Below are 21453 nucleotides of genomic sequence, written 5' to 3'. Positions count from 1 at the left end.
GTCGGAGGGGGGCTCCTTCTTTGGATAGCAGGGGAGATTGGGGAAAGCTGAGGGGACGGAGCTGTTTGGGGGGGTTACACTCATTGAAGGGCACTGCTGAAGGCTTACTGAGCCCATACAATCTGTTCCCCCCGCCTCCCCGCCACCAAAACAAAAAACACTTCCCTCTGGATTATACCCCCTTCACAGATGCGGAACCTGAGGCCTAGGGGCGGGACCAGCTAGTACACGGAAGGGGCGGGCTCACAGCTTGGCCTGTCTTACCCGGCGCCCCACGTGACACCTGCCACCAGGACACCAAACGCGAGACCACCTCCCTTCCCCCCCGCACTTTCTCTTGTGGCACAAGTTTATCAGGAGTCTTATCTCTTGGATCACGTGTGTTTCCACCCTCGTATTAGGCTGCCGGGAACCCCTGAGAAGTTCCAGGCACGTGTGAGCCGCTGCTTCCTCCGCGGCGGGGCGCACCGGGGGTCCCCAGAGCGCAGCCGGGACGCCTCGGGCCTGGGGGCCGCGCTGCGGGACTGCGCCGTGACATCAGCGCCGGTGCGGTGACATCGGCGCCGGTGTGGTGCAGTGTGCAAAGCCCACTGGTTGGCGTGGCCCGGACACGCCCTCCCCGAGCGGAACAAAACGCCGCGCGGGCCGGGCGCGCCCAGCCCCGCTTCCAGAGCGCTGCCGTGCCGTCCGCTCGCCCGCCCGCCGTCCGCCAACCGCCGCGCGCCCAGCCGCCGCCAGGTGAGTGCGCCCCGGCCCCACCGCGCGCAGGGCGCCCCCGGCCTTCCGGCCCCGCCGCCGCCCTGGAAGCTGCGAGGAGGGTCGCAAGGAAAAGGGGCGGCCGGGGCCGGCGCGGGCCGCGGAAGAGGGGAGAAGTGGCGGCGGTTGGTTCTCTTTCCAGGAGGCGCGGGACTCCTCCCCACCCCTGGCTCCCCGGGACACAAAGGGCCCCCACGTGCCCCTGACCCGGGACGGCCCGTCTCCCCACCACCTGCAGGTCCCGCGGCGGGACAATCGGCGATTCTGCGCGCGCACTGAAGTCATTGTACAGCTGGGGATGAGGGCGGCCGTGCCACCCACCGCCTGCCCCCTGGACAGCGTGCCGCGGGCAGGGTGGGGGAACATCTAGGTTCAGGGCCCGCCTGAGGCAGCTGTGCCCCGAGCCCAGGTGTGAGTTTCACCCTTAGGAAAGGACCAGATGGCAGCCGTCCCCGGTCACCCCCCACCACGTTCACTCCCCACCTCGCCCCTTGTCTTGGCGCTGCGTGGGGACCATCACCCCAGCCTGAAGGAAGCCACAGTGTTTGGTGGCCTCAGTCCCTGAGGGCCGGGGAGCAGGAATGGGCTGCTACCAGCACACTTGAAGCAAGCTGCAATACGTTACCCAACAAGCCGCCCCAGGCAGGCGTCGTATCTGCTCTCACAGGCTGCAGAATATTCTGCAAACGCCTGTGCCATTTGCTGTGCTCTAATCAAGATCTGGGTCTAGGCGGGAGGGTGCATGGGCTCAGCCCTTCCCTAGAGGCCTGGGCTCTGGCCACCACCGCTGCTCCTGGGTGTGGATGGGTGGGCAGCCCCCTGCCAGCTGAGAGGGCTTCCCCTGGGGATCCTGTCCCAGTGGCTCCGGGAGGTCCCGCGGGCAAAGTGTGGCCCTGACTGACCCTGAATACTCAGCCGACCGTGGACAGGGGACTTCGCTTCTCATGCTCAGCTTCTTTGGGGGGTGGTACAGGGAGGGCATGACACAGGCCCGGAGCCCAGAGGGGCCAACTACTGTCTTGTCCCTGGGCCTCGCCCCAGCCTTTCCTCTGCCCGCGCCCCCCAGAAGCTGAGGCGGCTCTGTCAGCTCAGAGTGCAGCCTGGGGACCCCTCCCGGTGGGATCTGGGGACTGTTGTGCTCCTACTTCTGCTCACTTGCAGCCTCCTGATGTTCAGGGTGGGCTCGGGCTCTTTCCAGAGAGACTGTCCTTGTGGCTGGATCCAGCCCTGTACTGCCCACAGCCTCCCAGGGAATGGCCCAGTCCCGCGGGGAGGAAATCCGGGCGGGAGACAGGCAGGCGAGGAAGGAAGTTTATCCTGCAGAGGGTGTGCTGTGGGCCGGGGGTGGGCAGGGGCAGCACTGCCACTGTGGAGGGTCTGAGGGGGCTAGAGGGACGCAGAGGCGAGACTGAAGAGCGGGCCCACCACCTCTGCTGCGGCGCTGCTAATAAAACGGGAAGCGCTGCTAATAAAACGGGAAGCGCTGCTAATAAAACGGGAAGCGCAGCAGGGCCACGGCCTTTGCCTCCAGGTGGTCCCAGCACCTGCCTTCCCAGCCCAGGTGTTTTCTTTTCTCAAGGCAAACATTTGCCTGCTTGTGAGCTGGTGAGTCCTCCCTGGCCCGGAGTGTAGTGTTGGCACTTGGTTGGCGAGTGGTAAAGTTTTGGTGAATGAAGGGGGTAAGAGTGGGCGGCTCGCGGAGCTGCCCTACTGGACACGTGTGAACCTTGCAAACGGGTGCTCTGGTGCCCGCCGGTGCCCCTGTGAGTGGGCTTGAGGCCCAGGTCGGGGAGGAGAGAGACTTTCTATTTACTCTGGGTCTCCTGGTGGGAAGGCAAACTGGGAAGGCTTTTTTGAGAGGCTGCTGGAATTTAGATATTTCTGTAAGCCGGCTTATTGTGAAAAGTTGGCTTGAAGAGGGCAGAGGAATCCTGCATTAAACATTCTGAGGTGCTGGTGAGAATAGAGGTCACCAGTTGCCACCACTCGGGCGTTCTGGCAAGTAAGAGCTGGACAACAAGCGTCAGAGCTGGCCCTTCCCAGAGAGAACAGTAGGCAGATGTCTGTGCTTGTTGGGCCCCAGGGACTGGCCTGTATCCTTCACGTGTGTGTTATCTGGGGCAGTCTGTGAGGTGGGGAGGACGCTCCCCATTTTACAGACGAAGAAACTGAGGCTCAGAGGTGATGAGTAACTTGCTGGGGATTGCAGCTACCATTCAGACACAGGCAGACTCCTTGCAGACCCACGCCCAGTCATTCGCGTTACAAAGAGCTTTATGGTGGCTCATAAACTACTTAAGGAAGATGTGGCTTCGCCCAGTGAACGTGGATGGAGTCACGTTAGAATGCACAACCTCTAGGTCTTCCCTCTGCCGCATGGATGGAGAGGAGGAGGGGGCCCTTCTGGGGTCCTGGGTCCCAGGTGATATGCTTTCACCAGGTCTGATGCGTGTTTGAATTTTGGTGCCAGGTTTGCAGGAAAGAAAGGAAGCCTGGGAAAGAGCCTGCTTGAGGAAAAGACACACACACACACACACACACACACACACACACACACACACACACACACACACAGACACACACACTGGAGCTGGGGGGGAGGTCGGGGAGGTGCTGGATACCTGCAGGAGCAGCTTTGCTGCGGTTTCCAGCGGGCAGGAATTTCTGTGGTGGTGATGGGGCCGCACTACGCAGCTACCCAGGAATTTGTCTGACGTCAACACTCAGTGATTCCCATGTATGGTAAGGAGTGTAAACACCGAGGCAGCTAGCATTTCCACCTCTTCCCAGGGGCCGGAGGCACTGTCTGATTCCTGCAGCAACAGTGGATCACAGGCTCAGCCCTCGACCGACCCACCAACCCCGCAAGCGCACCCTCCTCTGCAGTGCTTCCGGCTGTCTATACAGGAGCCGCGGGGGCAGGGGCTTTCCGAGACGTCAGCTGCAAACAGCCTGTTTTATAAGCTCTAAGGGCTCATGGGTTTTTTTTTTCTTTTTTTTTTTTTGCGGTACGTGGGCCTCTCACTGTTGTGGTCTCTCCCGTTGCGGAGCACAGGCTCCAGACGCGCAGGCTCAGCGGCCATGGCTCACAGGCCCAGCCGCTCCGCGGCACGTGGGATCTTCCCGGACCGGGGCACGAACCCGTGTCCCCTGCATCAGCAGGCGGACTCTCAACCACTGCGCCACCAGGGAAGCCCCGGGCTCCTAGGTTTTGGTTTTGCTTTTTAGAAATTAATCCAGGAAAATCGTTCAGACTTTTCCAGCATGGGTAACCAGTTGTCACTAAGGTGGCATCGTTCCAGATAAAAGCAAAGACACTTATCTGTTGGTTAGTCTGTGAGACCTTGTTATGATATAGGACTTCCTGTGACAGTGTGGAAATACTTAAAATGAATTCTAGACCCCATTTCTACCTTGGTTGACGTTTGGACTTCTGAAACCCGGGGGTGGAACGGTCTGTTATATGAGGCGCTGGGGGGCAGGCACCACCCCAGCCCACAGCCCCACAAGGGCCTCCGGGCCTGGACTTGAAAAGACAGAACTCAGAGAGGGAGGGCGACAGGGAGCCAGGGTGACAGTGGAGTTTTGGGAACCGTGGGCTCTGGAGGGATCGCAGCGCAGCGGTGCCGGCCAGCTTCTCCCAGAGGCTGAGTCACGTGCAGCGTTCCCAAGAAATCCCGTGAAGCTGAGGCCGGGCTTGTACCGCATGTTGGCCCTTCGTCCCCCCAACATTGACCATTCCTTTCAAGGCAGGACCGTTTGCCAGGCTCTCAGATGACACCTCTAAGACCTGGGCTCTGAACCCTGAGTGGCGGGTGCCCCCGACTCCTGCCTCTGCTGCCCTCCTGACGTGGGTGTGGGGAGGAAGGGCCTGAGCAGAGAGCTGGAAAGGGTGACAGCTCCCCTGTGTACCTGGCTGGATACCACACAGCCAGGTGATTGCCAGTAGGCGGACACCTGATAGGTCTCCACCAGACTGCGTGGGTGGGGACCTCAACTCTGTGCCCAGAAGTCACCCTTTGGCCCTGGGGGGCAAGAGGTTTTGGAACGGGAGAGGTGAGGGTTTTCCACTGGAGAAATAAAGACATGGCATGGATTGTCAAGTCAAACCACTGATTTGAGGAGAGGAGGCCTTCCCTCAGACACTGGCAGCCAGCGGCTAAGGGTGGAGCATCTCTGAGATGGCTTCTGAAACTTGAAACCTGACCACACTGGACCGTCACCTCAGCCCGACTTCCATAAGATGTGGGGTGAACATGGGAGTCTTGCCCTGTGTCCGCTTCTCCCCACACTGCCCTGCAAGCCCCGTCTTGGGTCTCTGCTCTCAAGACAGAGGATCTGATGAGACAGCTGCACGAGAAGGAGGGTGCAGCACACCGAGCCAGTCACTCGTCGGAAGAGTTCAGTCCTGGGCTTCTAGCTTCCCACTGGCCCTGGATCCTGACATTCCCGGAAAATAGCTTCCCAGCTATGTCCAGCCATTCAGCAGAAAGTTGAAGGCTGGTTCTCTATCGAGATTGTCGACATGTGAAGTGGGACGAACCAGACCTCTCTGGAGGAACCCACTGCAAACCCAGAGTGGCTGATGTGATCACAGGGACAGCAAAGCTTCTTGGTCACCCAGAGCAGAAGACAAAAGAGTTGATGTTAAGACAAGTCTCTGCTTGCATCTGGGGTGCGGGGGTGATTACACCCCAAGGAAGGGCGGGGCACTCGTCCCGAAGTCAGGGATTCTGGGTCCCTGTTCGGCTTGTTACTTCTCAGGCCTTGCTGCTCCCAGATGTGGCCTGGCTGGGGAGGAGAGCGGACATCCGGCCCTCGTCTGGGCCCGTCCTGCGGGTGGTGGTCAGGAGTGAGCCTTTACAGCACACCAGGCCCGGGGCCATTGCTTTATCATTTCTTTCCTGATCCTCAGAACAACAGCTTAAGGAGTGAGTGGATGGTCCCATTTAGAGACACAACCATGTCAAAGCTCAGACAGGAAAGTCACTTGATCGTTCAGCTGGGAAGGGATGAATCCAGGTCCCTTTTTCCTGACCTCTGAACTGAGCCGCCTGAACTCTGACCCAGAGAACATCTCTCCTCCCTGTCGGCTGCAGGGCCTCTGTCCTCAGAACTGAGAAGGCAGCTGAGAAGGAGCCGGGCAGCCCTATAGGAGCTCCAGAAGGTCTGAGAAACAGTTTCCTTTTAAGGCAGTTGGGCCTCCTGTCCGCGGAGTCTGGCTGACGAGAAGACGGGGCTGGTGGGAAGGAGGCGGCCGGGGCTCCCCGAGCTGAGACTCCCCCGCCCACCCGTAGATCCCGCGGAGGGGTCCTCACGTGGGCGGGGGAGGGGAACCTGTCCAAGGCGCCGGGCCCCGTCCCTCCTCTGGGCTCCCGAAGGGGACCCCCCCCAAGTGGCCTGGCTGAGGAGTGGCCCAGCCGGGAGGCGCCCCAGGCAGATTTCGCCCCTCCTGCCCTGCCCCTGGTTCCCTGGGCCCTGCTGGCTGTGGGCCCCTGACCCGGGGCCAGGGAGAACAAGGACGGCCTGTTGGATATGTGGGTCTCCACGAGGGAGAAGGGCTTTTGTGTCGGGAACAAAACACGGCTGGGAACGGCTCCCCACCACGTGGTCGGGGAAGCCTCCTCCCTGGGGGGTGTCCTAGGGGCTGGAGGACGTCCCCTGGGGGTTCAGGGGGTGGAAAGCAAGGGGAGGAAGGAGCCCGGGCGTCCTGGACGCCCCCCGAGTGCAGCCCCCCTGAATACGATGGCACCAGCACAGTGACTGGGTGGCTGGACCCGGCTGGGTCCCAGTTCTGCTTCCTACAGCCTGGTGACTGCAGGGGGGTGGCCCTGGCCTCCCCAGCCCTGTGTCTTCATCTGTGTCACGGGCGTGTCCCCAGCCTCAGGTCGCCAGGAGAAGTGGATGGTGTTTGCAGACTGCCCGGCGCACAGTAGGTCAGCAGACTCAGGGCAGGCTGTCTGCCGGGTGCCGCGGGCAGGGGGTTGGGGGTCGCGTCTAGTCACCTCGTCAGGAAAGCCGCATGCCTCCGTGTGAACCAGAATCCCTCCCAGGGCTCCCCACCCAGTGGCCGTCCCGGTACCGCCCCGCAGGAACCGGAGTCGCCAGGTGGCTCAGGGGTCTGGGCTCTGCCCTGAGCACCTCCCTGGGGTCACTCGGTGCAGCGGTGGCTGCCTGACTAGAACGGGGCTCTGCAGCGAGGGCGGCGTGGGGGACGGTTAGGCAGGCAGTACCGACCTTTCTTCTCCCACCCGACTGTCCTTCCTGGTTTGCAGCGCCCAGCTCTGGCTCAGCAGGGCAGAGGGGCCAGAGGAATGGCGGAGCCTCAGAGGCTGGGGATGGGGCTGGCCCTGGGGCTCCAGGAGCCGAGCGGGGCCGCGTGCAGTGAGAGCGATCCTGTCCTCTGGAGGTGGGGGATGTGCGCACGCCTGATGAGCTGTGGACGGTGCAGAGCCCGGGAGGGGAAGGCTGGCCCGTCCAGACCCACGGGGGTGAGGACGGTGGGCGTCCGCCCTGTCCAGAGGGCTTCCACATGCCTGGCCCCAGGCTGGGCAATTCAATCACCAGCCCTGAGGATGTGTGAGGGGCGGGCGGTGCAGCAGGAGACAGCTGGGAAGGTACTCCGGGTGGGCTCTCGGTGAGGAGTGAGCGTCCCCTTTGGTGCCAAGGAGGTCTGCGGGGGTGGGGGGTGGCTTCATCCTGGAACGGCTGGTCCCCCTGGAACCACAGCCCCGGAGCCCATTGCTCCCCCTCCTCACTCAGGGGAGGGGGGCTTCCTTCCAGGACGTTCTCTCTGAAGATCAGGATGTTTTCTTCTCCGGAGCCCCCAGAACTCCCTTCTGTCTCCTTGGCCTGAAATGCATAGCTGGCCCATCCCCAAGCCGGTAACCTGGGCTGGTCAGCTTGGGTCCAGGCCATGTGCCCTGGCTGAAGATCAGGGTGGTTCCCAAGGAGAAGGGGACTGGAGCGCGGTGCCCCCTCCAAGGGGGTCGTGGGCCAGCTGAGTGAAGGTGAGTGGGAAGAGGCCTGGAGGGGCAGGGGTGTCAGGGTTTGGGGTGAGCAGGTAAAGGGGGCACAGAGCAGGTGCAGCCGAGAGAGGAGGAGAACTTCTCCCCGTTCTAGGGTTTGGGAGAAGATTCCTCAGTGCTGGAGAGAATGGTTGGGGTTCCAGCAGCAAAAAATGGACAAGTCAGGAAAAAGAACAAGTTAGAGAGAAAAGGTAATGAGTTCAGGTGGCTCGTGTTGAAATCGAGGTGCTCATGGACCATCCAGGTGGAGGTGCTCCCGTGGCACCGGGTGTACGAGCCTGGGCTCAGGGCAGAGGTCAAGGTCAGTGATGAATGGAAGTCCTTGGCAGGGGTGGCCTCAGGTGCAGTGGGACCAAAGGAGACTCTGGGGAGAGAGGGACCAGGGTGGGAGCCGAGGAAGCCCAGCCTCCAGGACACGGGAGGACAGAGCAGAGGCCGTGAAGAGTGACTGACCAGTCGCTCCGACAGAGCCTTGCCGGAGGTTCCCACGGTCCCGATAATATTCAGCCTGCGTCCTCGGAAGCTAGTGTCCCCAACACCCCTTCCCCACGTGGAGCCTGCTCCCATCCCGCACACACCCACTGAGCATTGTGAGGGCCTCGGGCTCTGCAGAGATGGAGGGCATGGACCAGCTGTGGCCCTCAGTATTAGGGGAGCCGATTTATTGAACACCTGTGTGCCAGGTGCACACACCTGTACAAACACGTGTGTGCAGGGGACTTGGTAGTGAACCTCGACTGGACCTTCTTCTTGAGCGGAGGCCTGTGTCCACTGTCTGAGGTGGGGAAGAAATTTTCTTCCACCCTTCTAGCTTCTTCTGACTGGAAAAAAATTAAATTGACACGAGACAGATGGACAGGAGAAAATCAAAGTTCAAGAACATGTCTACATGGGAGAGACCCAGAAAACCTGAGTAACTCCCCAAAATGGCTGAAACCCTCCCCTTAAATACCATCTTCAGCTAAAGACAAAAGAGGAAGTTGGGGGTAGTGGTTTGGGACCTCAGAGGGGACGAAGGCAATTTACCTGGAGACGGAAAAGCAAATGCTTGGTGAGCAAGTGTTTGCCGAGCCAGCAGACACAATGGGACAGAGTGGACTCTGGTCTCCAGGCCCTGCCGACCCTCGCAGCACACCCGGCCCGTGTTCTTTGCAGAGATCTCTGGCTATACCTCTGTTTGGGGAACGGCCCCTCTATCAAAATTCTTTTAGGCAGTTGGGGGAAGGTCAGTTTCTTCCTGAGTCTCTCGGGCCTTGATTGTTTTCAGCTTGAAATAATCTGCAGGACAGAGAGACGTTTTGGGATGGCAAGTTTTGTCCCTACACTGCGTCAGATGGGAAGCTCCGGGCGGTGGAGACCACGTCCCCTCTGCCCTTGACCCCGACTCTTTAGCTGCCGGAACGTCCCTGGTACCAAGAGGGTGGGCTCTGGATGCCCCATCCCTGCGTTCGGCGTTTCCATGACGCACATCCCGGGGGGTTTGCCTCTCCCCTGCCCACCCTCCATTTCCCAGCATCCTGAGTCCTACTCACCCCATCACCCATCTTGTACCCGCAGTCGCCGGCGCACCCCATAGAGTCCCCCACCCCCGCCCCGTGCACTTCTGTCCAAAGAGCTGGAAGGGTCGCCGTCCCCTGGCAGCCAGGCATCTGTTGAGAGTGGTTGAGATGGGCCTTCCCTGATCTCGGGCTCTGCAGGCATCTGTGTCTGTGCCACTCGGGCTCTGACCTGCAGTGTCGCCTCCCCTGTGCCTTGGATTCTTGCACTAATAATCGTCACCGCACACTCAGCACGTGCCAGGCACTGAGCCACGCCTTTGACACGCCGTGTCTCACTGAATCCCTGGAAACGATCTATGAAGAAGCTTTTGCTTTTATCCCCGTTTTACAGATATGGAAATCAAGGTTTAGAAAGACCAGCTACCTTGTTCAAGGTACACACAGCCAGTGAGTGGCAGGGCCAGGACTGGACCAAACCCATCTGGCATCAGGACCCCAGCTCAGAACCAATACCTAGAGCATCTCAATGTTGTCCCAGGCCGCCTCCTCCGGACTCACATGGGTGCTTGTTAAAAATTCGCGTTCTTGAACCTCATCCTCAGAGGTCATGATTCATCAGGTCAGAGTTGGCGCTGGAAAATCTGATTTTGCAAAAGCCCCCCACCTCCCCCCATTCTAATGGACTTTTAACTGTGCCTTGTGTGCCTGCCTCCTGCTTTGTTTTTGTTTTTGGTTTTTTTTTGCGGTACGCGGGCCTCTCACTGTTGTGGCCTCTCCCGTTGTGGAGCACAGGCTCCGGACGTGCAGGCTCAGAGGCCATGGCTCACGGGCCCAGCCGCTCCGCGGCATGTGGGATCTTCCCGGACCGGGGCACGAACCCGTGTCCCCTGCATCGGCAGGCAGACTCTCAACCACTGCACCACCAGGGAAGCCCAAGAATGGTTTTTTTGTGTGTGAGCTATATCTTATATACAAAAGAACGTATAAAGCCTGCATGTGTAGTTCAAAGAATAATTACAAAGGGAGCCTCTGTGTGATAACCACACATGACTGGTGCCTTAGCAGCCCCCTGGGTGGCCTCGTTTGAGGTCACAAATCTAAGACAGTAGTTTGTGATACTCATTCCATTGCTTTTCTTCATAACTCTCCCACCCATGGGTCCCTCCCTTGACGATAGAATTTTGCCTGCTTGCGGGCCTGACACAGATAATTTGTGTTTTATGAGTTCTAGCTTATCTGCTTCTTTTGCTCCAAATTCATCTTGGTGAGATTCATCCATGTGGACGCACGTAGCAGATGGTTCGTTGTTACTGCTGTTATGGCCTGTATCTTGTGCTTGCGTGTATCCTTTAGAATGCCGGGCACGGGGCTGAAAACACAGTGGTTGCTCAGCGATGACCTGTGGGCTCTGGGGTGGGAAGCCCTCAGGTTGCCGTTCAAGGAGGGCTCTGCCCCCCCAGCTCCCCCCTCGGCCTCTGTCCCTGGCTTTTCTGTTGTGGGCCATCTGTGTCTCCATCTCCCCGGGGAATTAATTCCCGTTTCTGCGTCCACTTTCAGAATGCCGAACTGGGGAGGAGGTAAGAAGTGTGGGGTGTGCCAGAAGACGGTGTACTTCGCTGAAGAGGTTCAGTGCGAAGGCAGCAGCTTCCACAAATCCTGCTTCCTGTGCAGTGAGTACGCACCCCTCCCAGGCCCTGCTGTTGCCATGGGGACCGGATGGGCCAGTCAACACCCCGGGAACTGGCCCCCCGGGAACTGGGAGGTAAACAGCTTGACATTTGGCTGGCACGCAGCTGGGCGGGGAAGTACTTCAGGGCCTTTTTGTTCCTCAGAAGCTGTTTTCTAAGGGAAGGGCGTGAGCTGGCCCGAGCTGGAGGGGTGGCGGAGGCTCAGGGGCTGAGTGCCGAGCAGCGAAGACTCCTCGGCCGGGAAAACTTCCCGCTCACTCTCCCTTCTTTCTCTCCCTGCCACGATCCTGGCGTTTAAGAGGAAGACACTTTTAGCCCAGAGTTTCATCAGTCTTTGGACCCAGATTACCCCTTGTTAAATGGCAACAGAAATCACAGACGCAGAGGACAAACCAGTGGGGAGGGGGAGGGCAAGAGAGGGGAAGGGGATTAAGAGGTCCAAACTACGATGTGTCAAATAAATAAGCCACAAGGATATAGTACACAGCACAGGGAATAGAGCCAGTATTTTATAACAGCTATCAGCGAAGAACTTTAAAAGTGGTGAATCACTATGTTGTACGCTTGAAACGTATATAATACTGTCCATCAACTATATTTCAATTAAAAAAACATTTTGTCAAGGCAGCAGAGGCAGCAGCCTCGGGGCAGCTGCGTCTAGGGAGGAGCTGGGCTCTCCCCCACCCCACCCCCCACCCCCCACCCCCCACTCCCACCCCTGCAGCCCGAGGCCTTTCCTCTCACTTCCCATCCCCGCCTGACAGTCTGGAATAAGAGGAAGAGACCCGCTGCTGCAATCACAGCCTGGATGAACAGGAAGCCAGGCAGTGGCCGCCATCCATCCGGGAGCTGTTGGGTGGTCCGGGGGATGCAGGACATGCAGAGGCCGCGGTGCTGCACTGGCCACGGCCTGGGAAGTGGCGGATGGAGGGAGCCTCCCCCTTTTCCTGAGTGACGGGGTTCCTTGTGACAGAGCCGAGGTTCTGGGTTAGAAGAAGAGGTGACCTGCGTTCTCCTGGAGCCCAGGCAGAGGGGGAGGCAGGCAACTGTGGGGTTAAGCTCTAGGTTTCAGAACCAGTTGGTCAGGGTTTGGATGTGAATTCCGTTTTTGTTCCTGCGTGGTGATGGGCAGGTTACTGGGTCTCAGCGTTACAGGGGGGATAACAACACCTACGTCATGGCGGCAGGGGGATGGGGGGTGAGGATTAACAGGGGAGGGGCTCGGAAAACAAACAGAGCAGTTGGAGCAGTTGTGAGTGTTCAGTAAATGATAGCAGCTCCCTGACACACACACACACACACACACACATACATACACACATGCTCACATACATACACACCACATACACACACCACACACACCACACACATGCTCACACACATACACACATGTACACACACCACATACACACATACATACAACACACATACATGCATGCTCACATACATACACCATACACACACCACCACACATACACACACCACACACATACATACACACACACCACCCACACACACCACACATACACAATGCACAGACACACACGCTCACATACATACACACCACACATACACACACCACACATACACACCTGCTCACGTACACACACACACCACACACCACACATACACACACCACACACACACCACACACACACACACACACACGCGGCCCTGGGGGATCCCCAGCAAGATGGTGTGGCTTGAGGACCTCGCAACAGCGGCTGACATCTCAGCCTGTCTGGGAGGTCTGGGAATCGGGCCCGTGCCCCCGGCTTCACACGAGCAGAGTCGGGAGAGCTTGGCTGCGTTGCTTCCAGGAGCTCGTGGTCCAGAGCAGGGTCCAGACAGGCCAAGGGCCACCTGCTCCCTGGATGAGCATCAGATCCCACCTGCTGTGGGTGGGGCAGCCAGAAGCCCCGCCCCATGCAGCCACTGAGACTGACCAAGGGCTGCGGGTGGCCAACAAGCTTGGGTGGGGCCTTTGGCGTCCAGCCCGGAGGAGGCCACCAACAGCAGCGTCATGTAATCAGCAGTTCTCTGCACTCAGGACTTTCCGAGCTGTTTAGTTTTTTCAGGGGGAATAAGAGGGTTTGGCTCTGGCCAGGGAGAGGGTCCAGACTGCTGGCCCCAAGGACCCCCTCTGCCCTCAAATGTTGCTTTAATCACGGGCTGAGATGGGCCAGCTGGGCAGGGAGGCCTGCAGGCCTGCCTGTGGAGGAGTGGCCGCTGGCCGGGAGGTCCAGGGAAGCCAGGAATGCGGGGCGCGGGGGGCGGGGTACAGGAAGGAAGTGCAGGCCTGGGGCAGGGGTGGGGTGTGGAGGACCAGAACAGTTGTGGGAGGTCAGGCTGGGGAGCAGGACTGGGGGGGGCTGCCGTAGGACTACTAGCAGCTATAGGTCAGCCTCCCGTGTCTCTGCAGTCTCCGGCTGCTGCGGAGTTCCTGGGCACTGGAGCTAGAGGATGTCCCCAGTCTGAGCATCTTCACAACCTGCTGACTCTCGGGGCCTAGAACAGCACCGGGCGCGCAGGTGTGCTTACGAGTGGAAGGAGGGTCACTTCTCTTTCAGTGACGTGGGCCTAAGTGTCCAGCTGGAATCAAGAATGCAGGATCACCCTCAGAATCAGGGGACCTTCACTCCAGAGGCAGAGAAAGGCCAGCAGGGTGTGGGCCTGGGTGGCATCAGGGACCTCAGCTCCTTGCTGGCCAGGCCTGGGTGAGTCCCAGAGAGAAGATCCTCTGACCGTCCTGGTGCTTGCCTCTGGTTCCTACTCAGGTTGGCATCCATGATCCCTTTCCTGGTGCCTGGGCTACGCAGGACGCTGCCCTAGACGGTCGGAGAGAGCAGCCTCTTCCCTGGGCTCGGCCCACAGGGTACAGCCTGGTGGTCTGAGGAGGGACCTCCAGTCCCCATCCGCAGGCATGCCTGCTCTGCAGGGACCTGCCCCGAGGCTGCTGCTTCTCCGAGCTGTAACGGCTCCCACCTGGGGCAGGTCAGCCCTGTGGCAAAGCAGAGGAGGTCTGGCCTCTCCCCGAGGTGGCAGCTGCTGGAACTGGGCTGCTCCCCAGAACCCGGAGCACCGGGGTGCTCTCAGAACCCCACACGCCCCCAGCACCAGCCTCCCTCACCCGCAGGCTGTGGTCCCACGCCCGGCCCACCCGAATGGGCTTCTGGGCTGGCAGGGAAGAATCAGGCCCGGAGGTCAGGCTGGGCTCCAGCCGGGCCCTGCTGCTGGCTGGTTCTATGAGCTGGAACTCTTCTGTGGGCCTTGGTTTTCCTTCCAGAAACAGGATTACTCTCTGTCTTGGGGTGGGGTGAGGGGCCCTGGTCTCTCACCTGGGGCTGCCTCTACCCTGGGGCTGCCTCTACCCTGGGGCTGCCTCTACCCTGTGGCATCCGGAGTACATTTTCCCAGCAAATGCACACAACCAACCCGTAATTAAGTTTTTCTGTTTGTCTGGTTTTTGCTTAACATGGTTTGGTAGAAATTGATTGAGGCCTTCCTTCAAAATTCCCCTTAGTGGAGTTTCTGGAGGAGTCTACAGGTGCCCAGACTGGACCGCGGTGGAGGGCAGAGGCCAGGGCCTCTGGGAGAACAAGGCAGAGCGGAAGCCGGCAGCGAGGTCGGGGTGTCCCCCTGTAGAAGCTGGGGCTCAGGCAGGGGGCCGTCTGGAGGGCTCAGTCGTAGACCCTGGAGTCTCCTCTGGGCTGAGCCCCTGGGTCTCGTGCTGGCAAGGTCGCCCCGAGGAGACCTCCGTTCCTCTCCCTTCTGTCTCACTTTCTGCCTCCTCTCTGGTCTTGGAATTTCCAGGTCCGCTTGGGTCTTACGGGAAGCAATTCCAGGCCAACTTCCCACCCAAGAAGGAATGTTGGAGCCCCACCCCCTGCTGTTCCCGGGAGCCAAGCCCTAGGGAGGCGGTGGGAAGATCCATATTTGGGTCGCCTGAGTGCCTGAGTGCCGTAAGGACGTGGGGATCTCAGGGGCAGGACCAGAGGGTCCTTAGTTAGTCTGAAATCTCCAACCTGAGCCCTGGGGGCAGAGAGCCGGCCTTTAAAGGCAAGGGGATGGCTGGGAATTCCCTGGCGGTCCAGTGGTTAGGACTTGGCACTTTTACTGCCAAGGGCTCAGGTTCAGTGCCTGGTCAGGGAACTAAGATCCCGTAAACCACACAGCGGGGGAAAAAAAAATCTGAAGGCAAGGGGATGGCAAGCTGGCCAGAGCTGAGCGGAGCACCTCTTTGCAGGGAGGAGAGGCCGGCTCCTCCAGGGGTTCCCCGGAATCCATCTTCAGAGCACGTGTTTGAGGATGTGGTCCAGGTGGACACACTGAATCCCAAATCTGAGGACCTTCGTGGGACCCAATTAGAATCATAGGACAAGACCTAAAGAAGCAGTGGAAGTCGGGTCTCTTGAGAGAAGGACTTGGGGTGGGAAGCCGATGATATTTGGAGGCCTGACCCCCCTCCTTGTGTTCCCATGGCACTAACTCTGTATCACACTATAGAAGCAGCGGACGTTTATGATGGCCTACTGTGCACAGGGTACTGTGCTAAGTACTCCCCGGGTGAGGGCTCATTTAATTCTCACAGCCACCTTTTGGGGGGAGGCTGTCATCCGCACCTACCAGTGGACACGTGGGCTGGGAAGGGGCGGGGAGAGAGATTGGGCTCTGGGCAGCTGACTCTACATGACCCTGGGCTCTGAACTGTTTTACTCTGGGTCGCTGGGCACAGCCCTGCTCTGAGATCCACAGGAAGATACAGGCGGCCCGCAGGCTTTCCAGTTTATCCCATTCCAGCCTCTTAACCTTGGAGTCAGGAAATTCCTCCCAGCATCTGACCTCAGTCCCTCCCATGGCAAAGTGGTTCTGAGATGAGCAGTTGCAGATCTCGCCATCATCGTGTTGAGCACAACCTGTCTCTCATTTCAGAGCCCGCCATGCCGGGCGCTTAGTCAATAGTGCCCGTGCCCTCTGGGAGCATCACTTCCCCTGCACCCCTGCCCCCAGGCCTGTGGGGTGTCCCTTCTGGATCCCATCGCTGGAGGCAGGAAAGCCCTGCCCTTCGTCCTGCCTTTCTTCTTTTCCTCTTCGTTCGGGACACGTGACCTGTCTGTCAAGGGCAGAGTGAAGGTCCAGCAGGCTTCCTGGGGCTTTGGGGGTCAGTCTAGGCTCTTGGCTTCTGAACCCGGGGACTTCTGAGGGCACAGAGGACCGAGGACGGCCCACGCGGTTCCTGGTGGGGGGCGGCTCGGCCAGCACCCGTAGACCCCCTCCTCTCTCGTCCCAGCTCCCTGGCCATCCTGACCCCTGTCACCAGGCTCCTGAAAGATCGGGATATTATGTGTGCGGGGTCCCAGAGAGCTTCGGCTCTCGGGGTGCTTGCAGCGACCCGACTCCCCGTACCCGCTTCCCTCTGCAGTGGTCTGCAAGAAGAACCTGGACAGCACCACCGTGGCCGTGCACGGCGAGGAGATCTACTGCAAGTCCTGCTACGGCAAGAAGTACGGGCCCAAGGGCTACGGCTACGGGCAGGGCGCGGGCACGCTGAGCATGGACAAGGGGGAGGCGCTCGGCATCAAGCATGAGGAGTGAGTACGCCCCGCCCAGGCGTGGAAGCACCTACTGTGTGTCAGGCCAGCCAGAGGAGCGGGGGTCCAGCAGGGAATGAAACAGGCCAGGCTCTTCCCAGTACTTCCATGGGCGTCAGAGCTGGGAGGGGCCCTAAGAATTCCTGAGTCCCGTCTCCTCTTTCCACAGATGAGAAAACCCAGCCGGTCTCGGTAACTTGCTGGGGGCCCCTACAGCCAGGGAGTGTGCGAGCCGGACCAGCTTGCACCCCTGCTCACGGGGGCGTCAGTTCCCTTCCCCGGAATCACGGGGTATCACTAGGTCCCCAGCACCCACTGACCACTGACCTGCTGTGAGTGGAGGTGCTGGCGGTCAGCCTGCCAGCTCCTTGGCCCTGGGGTGGGGGGGGATGGACGGAAGTGACGGATGAGTTCCCACATTTCGGCCAAGGTCACTGCCCCAGTGGGGGTGATCGGTCAACAGATTTCTCCTGGAAAGACTCTCATAATCGGCCGGCCGAAGGAGGGGGGGACCGAGGAGGGCAAGTCCTAGCAAACGAGGTGTTCTGTGACTCCAGTGTTTTAACTGGGGGGCTGAGCGAAGTCTGACATGCCGGTGAGGGTAACATTGTGCCGGCCCTTGGTGTGTCCATCTGTAAAGTGGGAGGTGAGCCTACAGGCCCTGGCAGCCGCGGCCTTGTAACAGGCTGGGCCAGGTGGAGGCGGGGTGGTGCCCACACGGTGCCAGACCCCCGCCCGTACTGCTGCCTGTATGTCACGTCACTGCACGTCCTTCCCCATGCAGGGGCCCCAGCCACAGGCCCGTCACCAACCCCAATGCGGCCAAGTTCGCCCAGAAGATCGGCGGCTCTGAGCGCTGCCCGCGGTGCAGCCAGGCCGTCTACGCCGCCGAGAAGGTGATTGGTGCTGGGAAGGTAAGGCGGCTGCTGGGCCAGCGGGGGGTGCGGGGACGCGGGCCGTCCAGGCCCCTTCCTGAAGCGTGGCTTCCGGAGCTCTGCGAGTGCGACCCTAGCTCTGCTCAGCCAGCCCGAGCCCCGGGCTGCAACTCCCTCCCTTCATTTCAAAGCCCCACCGTGAAGGGGGAACCTTTGTCCCCTGCTTGCTTGTCCCCTGTGCCTTCCGGTCTCCAGGGGGCTGAACCCCTCCCCGATCAAGTGTAACAGCCTCACCCCTGGTGGAACTGATTTTTAAGCGCCTACGGGCACTTCCTAGGGAGCTGCCAATCTATGGGTGTCTCTAGAATCAGGGGCCGCAGACCTCTCAGGGTGCGTGGACACAAGCCCTGAAAAGAATATGCACACTTTTGTGGGATCCTGTCTCTCCCTGGGAAGACGATCCATAGCATTCGTCAGATTTTCAAAAAGATTTATGATCCAGAAATGTTAAGAACCACTTGAAAATCCACATACATCCTGTTTCAGAGGATGTGGACTCAGAAACCCACCCATGTCCCCGCAGGGCAGAGCTTCCCAAGGTTCAGGCCTATCGCAGCCTCCTGGGAGGCAATCTTTTCTAACTGCCTCGCCTGCTCCTCCCCCTCAGTATTCCGATAGTAGCCGCCCAGGTCACCAAAGCACAGTGGGGTCCCCTCCCTCAGAGGGGCTGTGGGCAGGGGTCAGGATTTGCAGCCTGGGACCAGCAGTCGGGGACCACTGAAGAGGCATATTCAGGATGGGTGCCCGGAGGGGGTTTCTGGACCTTCACACGAGGCTTGGCCAGGCTCACACGGTCAGCTGTGCAGCCACGGGGCCTGGAGCCTGTCTGCAGCTTCTCTGGACCTGCGTCTTGGCCTCCGAGGCTTTTCAACCTTGACGAGGGGCCGGGGGCGGGGGTGGATGGGGAACTCACACGTAGGACAAGTCTAGACCCAGCACTGGTGCCTGCTGGGGGGCTGGGGGCGCCGGGGTCTGGAGGCAGGAGGCAACATGTGCGGGTCTGGCTGTCAGGAAGCCAGAGGGCATGCAGTGGCTGTCAGGAAACCGGAGGGCACGCAGTTTCCTTTCTCATCTCCACCCCAGGCACGGGCAGCTGTTCGAGGGAGTCTCTTTGTCCTTAAAAGGCCTTGTTTTGTCCGGTCTGCTGCTGCCGGCCTCTGGCTTTCCCGGTTCTGCAGAGCTGTCATCCCGCTTGGCTGCGCTGCCGGAGCTGGCGGCTGATCTGGGTTTGGCAGGCTCCTGCCGGGGGTGCAGACCCAGGCCACCTTCCCCAGGGAGGCTGTTAGCTGTGCTGCCTCTGAGCTCCTCGTAGAAGCACTAGGGGCTTCTGTGGCCCCCAGGGAACGAGGCTCCTTGGCCTTTCCCTGCGGGTTCAGCGCAGCTCGTGGACCCTTTCTGCTTCCAGTGGTGCTGGGCGCCTCCTCTGTGCCAGGCCCCGGCCCAGCTGCGCCACCCCTCCTGCCATGGTGACGGCCTTTGGGCAAACCAGGCACCTGTTCTAGGATCCAGAGGCCTGGCGGATCATGAAAGCCTGCCCTGTGGCCAGGCTGCGTCTGTCTGGTCCTCACATCCGGCTGCGAGGGCGGCAGCGGTCTCCCCGTGAGGTGTGAGGAGGCCGTGCACCTGGAGGTGATGCCAGGGCAGGTCCGGAGCCCTCGCCTGCTCCAGTGGTCCCGGGCAGGATGGTCCGGATGAGGCTGGGCCGGCCCTGACGGTGGGAGCTGGGGAGCGGCTGCCTTGGCGGTGGTCCCACCCCTTGCCTGCTGCCGCTGCCCACCCAGCGCTTTCTCCAGGAGGTGGGGCTAGGGTCCCTCCAGCAGCGGGGCTGGTCAGGCTTCTCGAGTGCCTTCATCACATCTAGGGGAACGGCTCGGGGGCAGCACTAACTGCTTCCTTCCCTCCCCAGTCCTGGCATAAGTCCTGCTTCCGGTGCGCTAAGTGCGGCAAAGGCCTCGAGTCCACCACCCTGGCCGACAAGGATGGCGAGATTTACTGCAAAGGTGGGTGGACCCTCCCCCATGTCTTCCCTTCCTGGAGGTCTGAGGGGCAGAGGGCTGAAGGCCTTGCTAGACCCCTTCCGGGCCTCGGAGTCCGTTCCAGAGCGTCTAGTGAGACCCTTTCCCGTCAGCGCTGAGGGGGAGCCCGGGGGAGGAAGTGACTTGGCCAGAGTCACGGGCAGATCGGGGCAGGCTGGGGCAGAGCCTGGGCTCCAGGCTCCCGGCCCAGAGCTCTGGCAGCAGATGACGCTTCTCCCGGGATTTCAGACGCAGGGGAATGGCCACACCGTGGAGCTGTTGGAGTTGACGTGGAGGGGGCAGCGCTGGTGGGCTTCGCTGCTCCAGGGGCCCGGCCAGGCGCTGCGGTTGCGGGAGCTACGGTGGGAGGGCCGGGAGGTGTGGCTGGGGGCGTCCTCACCCCTCTGTTCTCTCTGCAGGATGCTATGCTAAAAACTTCGGGCCCAAGGGCTTCGGCTTTGGGCAGGGAGCTGGGGCTCTGGTCCACTCTGAGTGAGCCTGCCCGTCGCGTGCCCACGCCTGTGCCTCTCATCACCACCCCCTCCTGGCAGCCTCACGACCTCCACGATCCGTCCTCCCTTCAGCCCTGCACGCGTCACTAAGGACTTGAACTGGGCTGTCTGGCTCCCTCTGCTTCGGGCGTCTGCCGGAGGCCTCACCCCTCCAAGGCGCTGCCTCCGCCTGGGACCTGCTGCCCATCACTAGCAGGAGGCCTTGGGGCTCTGGGTCTCCCCCTGGCCCCGCCCCACCCCACACACCCCTGTCCTCAGCCTCTGAGCTGCATGTCCGTCATCAGTGGAGCCCAGCAGGCAGGGAGCAGAACCGGGTGGGGTGGGAAAGGCTGTGCTTCTTGTCGGGGAGAGGGCTCCCTGGGGTCCCTCAGAGCCGGCCTGGGGAGTCCCAGCTCAGGAGTTCCTGGGGGACACACAGGCAGGCGCACACCACAGGGGCCACCTGCCCTGCTCGGCCTGGTGCCTTTGAGACTGGAGGCAGGTGTCCCCCCCAACTCGGGCGGAGAGCAAGCCAGGTCTAAGGGCCCCAGAGTCAGGATGTGGTATGGCCTCCCCAGGCTCGAGCTCCCTGTGGGAAGGGGACCCTAATGAAACACTCCAACATCGCTGCACTGTCAGAGGCCCAGACCTGAGGGTGCATAACTCTGCCCCCAGCCCTGGGTCCTGAGGCCAGGGCTCTGTCCTTAGCACGCCTGCCTGACCCTCAGATGTGGAGGGAGGTACACGCAGCCTGTCTTCACCTGGACACCCTTCCCCTGCCCCCAGCCTTCTCCAGCGACCCCTCTCTGGCCACGCCACCCACCCCTTCCAGGCCCCCAGGTCCAGAGCAGCAGGAGGGTAGGGAGGGACCAGGCCCCGCTGCCCCCCAGGGATGGAATGGGGCTGCCCTCTGGGCCATGGGCTGCAGCGCGGGCTGTACTCAAGCTGATTCCACACCCAGTCAATAAAGCTGTCAGAACAGAACTCTGGTGCCCTGTCCTGTTTTGGACCCCCGTGGGGCTGGGAGGGGACTTGATGGGAGCAACCAGAAGTTAGCAGGAGGTCGGGTGGAAGGAAAGTGGCCGCTTCCTGCTGTGCTGGGGCTGCTTCCTCCCTAGCGTCCTTGGAACTGAACCCGCTGTCCCGGAGTGACCCGGCCAACCCAATCCTGCTGCCACATCTGGGGGTGGGAACTGTGTGGGCTTGGAATTTGAGGGGCCCAGCAAGGCCCCCAAACTGTGCTGAGAACTTTTCCCAGCTTGGAAAGTCGCAGAGTGAGAGGGACTCTCAGCCAGAGGAACGTGCATGTCAAATCCAGAACGCTCACTTCTGCCCAGGAGGAAGGCAGTGGAGTGAGGGCTGGGAGTCCGAGATCAGGTCCAAGATCGCTGTGGTTGGGCAGGGCCTGCTGCCTGGCTCACAGATGGCCGTCTTCTCACTGTGTCCCGCC

At 60.6% G+C, this 21453-nt stretch overlaps 1 protein-coding gene across 1 annotated transcript; it reads left to right on the top strand.

Annotated features, from left to right (window-relative positions):
• Window positions 1–676: 676 nt before the first annotated feature.
• On the top strand, window positions 677–20987 carry CSRP1 (cysteine and glycine rich protein 1). Its single transcript, XM_079696567.1, has 6 exons — window positions 677–738; window positions 10841–10953; window positions 16394–16562; window positions 17347–17476; window positions 19404–19497; window positions 19932–20987. The coding sequence occupies exons 2-6, from the start codon at window positions 10842–10844 to the stop codon at window positions 20006–20008; spliced, it is 582 nt and encodes a 193-aa protein (XP_079552693.1). The 5' UTR covers window positions 677–738; window position 10841; the 3' UTR covers window positions 20009–20987.
• Window positions 20988–21453: the final 466 nt, after the last annotated feature.

Source organism: Hyperoodon ampullatus (genome assembly GCF_949752795.1).
Source record: "Hyperoodon ampullatus genome assembly, chromosome: 2".
NCBI lineage: Eukaryota > Metazoa > Chordata > Mammalia > Artiodactyla > Ziphiidae > Hyperoodon > Hyperoodon ampullatus.
This window is presented reverse-complemented; position numbering and strand designations above follow the sequence as displayed.